This window comes from Protopterus annectens, chromosome 3.part0 (assembly GCF_019279795.1).
Source record: "Protopterus annectens isolate FY-2018-M chromosome 3.part0, PAN1.0, whole genome shotgun sequence".
Taxonomy (NCBI): domain Eukaryota; kingdom Metazoa; phylum Chordata; order Ceratodontiformes; family Protopteridae; genus Protopterus; species Protopterus annectens.
This window is the reverse complement of record NC_056731.1, coordinates 1032648034-1032655533: the sequence shown is the minus strand read 5'-3', so window position 1 is coordinate 1032655533 and position 7500 is coordinate 1032648034. Positions and strand designations below refer to the sequence as shown.

General features: G+C 38.5%; 1 protein-coding gene across 1 annotated transcript in view; it reads left to right on the top strand.

The window, feature by feature from the left end:
• The window catches only part of LOC122796665 (cadherin-10-like), a 2154436-nt gene that overhangs the window by 1618041 nt on the left and 528895 nt on the right, over positions 1–7500 (top strand). The window contains exon 9 of the mRNA XM_044065325.1: positions 1535–1788. Coding sequence (XP_043921260.1) covers positions 1535–1788 — 254 coding nt within the window. The remainder of the gene's footprint in view (positions 1–1534; positions 1789–7500) is intronic.

Below are 7500 nucleotides of genomic sequence, written 5' to 3'. Positions count from 1 at the left end.
TGCAGGGGAACAGTTCCAAGAAGCAGGAGGTCTTGAGAAACCTAGCATGCTTTTCTGCATTCCAACCCACATAATCCAACTGAATACCACTTTAAATATATTTTCTAACTGACATTTAGAAATGTTTAATCATAAATGGATCATTCATAATAACTCACAAGTGGAAATCTTTCATCAGATTCAAGTTGATTTGCTGAAGGCACTTTCAGTGAATGTAAATATACTGATAAATGTTTGCAGAAACTGCCTTCAGCAAACATATTGATTGCATGTTTTTGAAGGGGGCAAAGCCCACACAAAACTTGTGTATATGAACTCCAGGGGCACAAAACAATAGAGAAAAGGCAAACTCCACTATCTCCCAGTTTAATTTCAGCAGACTTACTTTGCTGTTTTTGCATTCAATGAAATGGCATTTGCCGACCTGATGTGCTTCACTTTCAACGTATGCCTCTCCCCCCCCCCCTTGCTCTATTGTATATAGTTTAAACATCATTAAGGATTTATCTGCAAAGGTATACTGATGAATCATCTCCAAGTATAAGCAATGAACTTTCAATTATTTTGTAAGATACATTATTGCAGTGTCACTCTATGTGCCTTGGTATTTGTACATCTTAAAGTGATATTCCATTAGCCTGTTTTACTGATTAGGATAGTGCACATTCCATTCAGGATACCTAGCCTAATATATAAAACAAGGCAAAAAAAATTCATCCATGAAGTGTAAATCATGATAACACTATTTTCTTTATGGGAGATGCTATCCTCTGGTTTGGACTGTTTTTATTTTTGTTTTATTTTCAGACAGTATCTGTCAACATGGCTACAGTATCCCTTTATGTCAAGAGATGTACTCAGCCATGTACTTAAACGTTTTCAGTTTACTTTACTGCAGGAGATCTCTTTGGTGGTGTATTACTTCTGCATCCTAATGGAGTATGAAAGGTTTAGAAATAAACATACTTCACTTCATCATCCTTGGAATGGAACTATGACTGAGAAAAGTACTTATGTTCCAGTGGTCCTATATGCTTGTGAATACTCCTGAAGTGCGAGTGCAAATTATATGATCATTTTATAGAATTAGCTCAAACTAATATAAGCAAACATCTGGCTGCCATAAAGCAAAGTCAGAAGTATAGTTTCTTGCATGGCAAAGTATGTTTGTTTATAAGCTTCATTTGACAAATGAGAGGGTGTAGTCTTCATACATGTAAATAAAAGGTGTAATATCATGCCGACATAATTATTATTAAAAAACATGTTTCGTTCAAAGTGCAGTATTCATTGTGAATGTACCATTGCAGCAAGCAAGGTCTTTGACTTTCCTTTTTCCACACCCTTATGTGACTTAATTATATGCAAGCTGTTAAGTTCTCTAGGCTCTCCGTGCCATGTTTCAGTGTATGATTTCTCTTCCACTTTTATAATTGTTTAGATATACTGCCTTTTCAGCATTGCTAAGTAAAAAGAGATTTACTTCTTTATTGAAATTGTTAATATTTCTTTTTCTTTTCTTTCTTCTGTTTAGCCACTTGACTTTGAATCCAAGAAGTCATATACCTTAAAAATAGAAGCCATGAACATTCATGTTGATCCACGTTTTTCACATCTTGGTCCTTTCAAAGATCATACAATTGTAAAGATCTCTGTTGAAGATGCAGATGAGCCTCCAGTTTTCAGCAGACCTTCTTACTTATTAAATGTATATGAAGATATCAGCATTGACACGATTATAGGCACAGTAACGGCACGTGATCCAGACTCTACCAACAGTCCTGTCAGGTAAAAGATGTAAGGATATCTGGCATCACTTTCATATTATCAGAGAACTGTATCATTACAGCTGTATGCCTAACATTTCTTGGTGAATTATTGTCTTCCCTGACTTTTCTAGCTACACTGATTTTTCACTTTTCCAGGAAAAATGTCAGTTAATCCTTAATTTTTTGAATACGTGAGATAAAAAAAAAATGCAGGATTGTCATGGAATTTAGTGTTTACACTGGAACACTCATTCTCCACAACTGTATTTCTGATTGTATGTGTTACTTACAGTAATGTCAGGCCTCTTTATTAAATGTTTGTGCATAGATGCTATCTTAGTTTTCAGTAAAAAGATAGACGGGTAGATAGATGGATAGATAGCTGGATAGATAGACAGCTAATCCTTAATTTTTTGAATACATGAAAACTAAAAAATGCAGGATTGTCATGGAATTTAGCATTTACACCAGAACACCCATTTTCCACAACTGTATTTCTGGTTTTATGTTTTACTTAGAGTAATGTTAGCCCTCTTTATTAAATGTTTTGTGCATAGATGCTATCTAAGTTTTCAGTAAAAAGATGAATAGATAGACTAATGTGTGTGTGTGTGTGTGTGTGTGTGTGTGTGTGTGTGTGTGTGTGTGTGTGTGTGTGTGTGTGTGTGTGTGTGTGTGTGTGTGTGTGTGTGTGTGTGTGTGTGTGTGTGTGTGTGTGTGTGTGTGTGTGTGTGTGTGATGGAATTTGGCATTTACGCCAGAAGACTCATTCTCCACAACTGTATTTCTGGTTTGGTTTGTTATCTACAGTAATGTCAGCCCTTTTTATTAAATGTTTTGTGCGTAAATGCTATCTTAGTTTCCTGTAAAAAGATAGATGGATAGCTAGACAGACAGATGTGTGTGTGTGTGTGTGTGTGTGTGTGTGTGTGTGTGTGTGTGTGTGTGTGTGTGTGTGTGTGTGTGTGTGTGTGTGTGTGTGTGTGTGTGTGTGTGTGTGTGTATATATATATATATATATATATATATATATATATATATATATATATATATAAATGACAAACTATGTAAAAATCAATACATCAAACAGCAAGTGATGAAAGCCAACTTGTCATTCACTAGGTAGTTCTTCATCATCATCATCATCATCGCCATCTTCAACCCCTTTCCACCATTTTCTACATGGGACTGAGGTTTTATGTCAACTGTCCCTATCCCTCTCTATTCAATTTACTGTCCTGACTTCTTCCACAGTCATGCCTTATGGTCGCAGGTCTTTTCTCACACAATCCAGCCACCACTTTGCTGGATGCTCTTGTTTCCTGTTGCATTCTTTTTGTCTTTTCTACGTCTTTTTCACTGGATTTTCTTCTGTTTTTCAGCTCGTGTGCCTGCAGCTCTGTAATATGTCCTCCTTGTCCTTTACTACAATTGTAGCACCTTTGGTTTCTGCTCTTATGCCCTCATTTTTTCATCTGTGCCACAGTGTGCAACCTACCACCCATCTCAGTTAATTCATCTCCATCACCTCTAACCTTCTCAGCTACTCTGGCTTCACTGGCCAGGTTTCTGTACAACACAGTAGTGCTGGTTGCATCACTATTTTGAACACCTTACTTTTCAGATTCTTTGGCTTTCTTCTGTCATACACTACATCTGACACTTTGTGCAGTTGTCTGCAGCCTCTCTGATTCAAGCTTTGACCTCCTCATTCAGACTTCCCTGCTCTTCAGCCATGCCTCCCAGATACCTGAAGCTGTTAACCTGTTCCACTGTTTTCCTTTCTTTCTCAATTCTCAGCTTATTCTGAACTCAACATTGCTCTGACATTGCAACTGTCTTATCTGTGCACAGTTTCATCCCATATACCTTCTGTTTTATCATTCCATTCCCCTATCCATTGATAAAGTTCATGCTGAGAGTCTGCCTGTAATACCACATCATCTGCATACAACAACTTTGTTGATCTGTCCTCCCCAACCTGTTTGTAATGTAGTCGATCCCCAGTATGAACAGCAGTGGGCCCAGAGCTGAACCCTGATATACACCCTCTCTTACTGGAAACCCATCTGTGAGACTGTACTCTCTTAGTACTTAAATCACTGGGTCCTTGTACATAGCTTGCATTGATTCTACCAGTGTTTCTGTGACTTTGAACCACTACAGGACTGCCCAAATAGCTTTCTTGGCACCTTGCCATATGATTTCTCCATATCTAGGAATGCCCTGTTAGACTATTTCCTCATATCTAACTTCTTCTCATCTGTCTGCCTCACTTCAAACATTGGGTCAGTTGTGTTGCATCCTCATATGAATCCAAACTGCTCATCTCACATCTTATTTTCTACTACTATGGATATTCGTTTATCAGTCATCCTCTAAAGAAATTTCATGCAATGTGAGAGGAGATCATTGCCTCTGTACTGCCCATAGTCATGAATGTCCCCTTTGCTCTTGAACTCTGGCAGTATTATGTTTATTTTCCGGTCATCTGGGATATGCCTTTCTCTCCACACTGCTATGAGTAACCTCAGGAGCCATTTCTCCTCTAAGACACCCAGTAACTTTATCTTAGTTGCTGTGACCTCATCTGAGCCTGCTGGTTTCCTTGTCTTCAATTTCCATAGCCCTTTTCTTACTTCTTCTGTGGTAGGCTCCTGCTACTCTTATCTTATTGTAAGTTGTGTCTAGGGCAGTACAACTTTTTTGGGGTTTTCTTCATTCAGAAGCTACTGGAAGTACTTCTTCTATCTCTCTTTGAGGCACTGTGGACTGGTTAGCAGGTTGTTGCTGGCATCCTTTATGAAGGGTGTTTGACTATCTTCTTTATCTTTCTGTCTCTGCCTTGCAACTTGACATAGTTTCTCTGTGCCATCTACTGACTTACTTTCCAGAAGCTGGTAGAGTGCCTCTGATGCCTTGTTAGCCAGAAAGTATTCCTTCCTATTCTGGTCCATGTTTTCCATCTTCCACTTTTTCCTGCACACCTTTTTTTCTTTTGATGACTTCCTGGACATTTGCATTTCACCACCAGCTATCCTTATGTACCTTAATTCCATACCTGGCTCAGCCACATATCTGTTCTATAGTCTTCACACATGATGTTTTGAGCTGCTGACATTCCTTTCAACAACTCTACTATTTCCACTTCTTCTTGAGGTTCTAGAGCTGTGAGTAATTCCTTGAACTGTTGGCTTTCTCTCCAGACAACTTTCCAGTCTTCGGCATGGTCTCTGTTGACCATAGAGCCTTCTCTAACCACTGCTTGTAGCTGATTGTGGCAACTAATAGTTTATGCAATGGCCTGGCTGTTTTACTGGGCATGACTTTGCATTTGTTGATTCTACCTCAGTGCCCTTTCCTTACTAGAAGGAAGTCTACCTGAGTTGCATGTTGGATACTCTTGTATCTGATCTTGTGACTGTCTTTCTTTCTGAAACATGTGTTGGCTACTATCAAGCCATTTGTCAAACAGACGTCTACAAAAGCCTCTCCTTCTTTATTCCTGTGACCCCATCCATGTGCCCAGAGGCATTCCTCACATCCTAGCCTTAAATATTATTATTGTTATATATATCATATATTTATAATATATATATATATATATATATATATATATATATATATATATATATATATATATATATATATATATATATATATATATGGTTCCCGTTTAGAAACTCGAAGTGCAACATGCTCGAAATGCAACTTCCCAAAACCGAAATCTCGAAAGACAACAATCCCGAGTACGCAATATATCGAATAAAACCAATGAACACGTACGCCATACACAAATACCGAATGATCTCAAAAACACACAAACAATTTATGAAACAAATCAGAAGCATCCCCTATGTCCTAAATGATGAGTAAGCAAAACATCTGCATCAGAACAACCATCGTGCATGTATATCCACAACCAGAGCAGTATACTGTTGTTCAATATCCTGCATGCTGGCGGGATGTGGTGACATTCGTTATTGACATATACATCCGTTAACTGGTGAGATTGCTTACTTTCGCGCTTCTCGTCTTTCGAGATTATGGAGTTTCGCGCTTATGGTCTCGGGATATTACATTTCGAGCATGTTGCACTTCGAGTTTCTAAACGGGAACCATATATATATATATATATATATATATATATATATATATATATATATATATATATATATATATTAAATTATTGTTTTAAACTGCAAAAATGTAACAGTTTGTTGAATGTCGTTTTTGGAGCTTTTCTCCCTGGGCCTCTGCTGAAAATGGACATGTATCTAGTCTGACTATATCAGTAAACAAAAGTAAAATAAATAAATAAATAATAATATTCTGTCTGTTCCAGGATGTGGATTTGAGTCACCCATTATCTTCACCAATACCTGTTGTCCTGTTTTATCTAGCAGGTCTTGTAATTGCTCTCTGAATGCACTCTTTTTCTCATTATCACAACCCTGCTGAGGGGGCACAGGCTGAAATTATGAGTACTGTCCTATCATAAGGCTGGAGTCAGATTGCCATGAGTTTGCCATTAATTTTGATGACATCCCTCACTGTTTTCTGAAGGCTCTCCCTCAACACAATTTCCTGATCATTTCTAGTCTCCCTTTCTCCTGAGTAGTAGACTATGGATCCCAAGACAAGTGGCTTTGCTTCACTGTCCTTCCATCTTGTCTCCTGGATACATAGGATGTCCGGCATCCTCCTTATCATCATGCCATATACTTTCAAGTAGCTTCTTGTAGTGAACCTACATTAACTGTAGCAATTCATGTTTGGCAGGTTGACTGGTTTTACTTCCAATTTTCGATCAACAGAGCTATCCCACGTAGCACAACCTGGCCATCTGGACACTGGATGAGTTTATTGACACAGGGCTGCTGGTCTTTATGGCAGGTACACATTCTGTCCAGGAAAGGCACATACACCGTTCCCACTATTATTACGGATCCCTGCCACAGGGTGGAGTAGGCATGTCCTCAACTAAGTTATCACAAGCAAATAGCCATGCCCATTTGGCAACATTAGTAAAAGCGATCACATCAGCTAAAGCTGTATTGTACACCATTGATTGACTAGCCCAACCGCATTGTGCAGTATGTGATCTGTGTTCCCCTATCATGAGGATACTGTGCACCACAGTAGATGCCCAAAGTGGTCAGTCTATACAAGTTTTCCCCCTAAAGGGTAGCATGCATAATCTGTCCTGCTGACCACACCTCCATTCTTTGGTGAGTTTGAGACTGAAACACTCAGCATGTTTTTTTGCAGGTGGAAGGAACCTCAGAGAGACACAGGGAGAACATGAAAACACTAAACTGACATTGGCCGGAGGTCAGGATCAAACTTTTACCTTGTCCTTGGGAAGTGAAGACCATCACCATTTGGTAGTTGGTTTGGAAATGCATCACCAGCTAATTAAATACTGAAAAAAAAATGAAACTTTTTTTTGCAGGTGCAATAAGCTTGCTTGTATCACCCACATGGAGGGATGCATTACCCACGCCCACTTCTAATTACCAAGATCACACTGATGTGGGGAAAGGGCAAATTGCCCAGTTGACAATACACCCTGATCTTGCACAGAAAAAAATGGTATGTACAATAAGCTGAATTTCTGTCAGCCGTACCAGTTTTTTTTTTCCGTTCAACAAGTTGACTTGTTGAGAAAAATATGTCTTCTAATAATAGGTGTATGTGGATATATATATATATATATATATATATATAT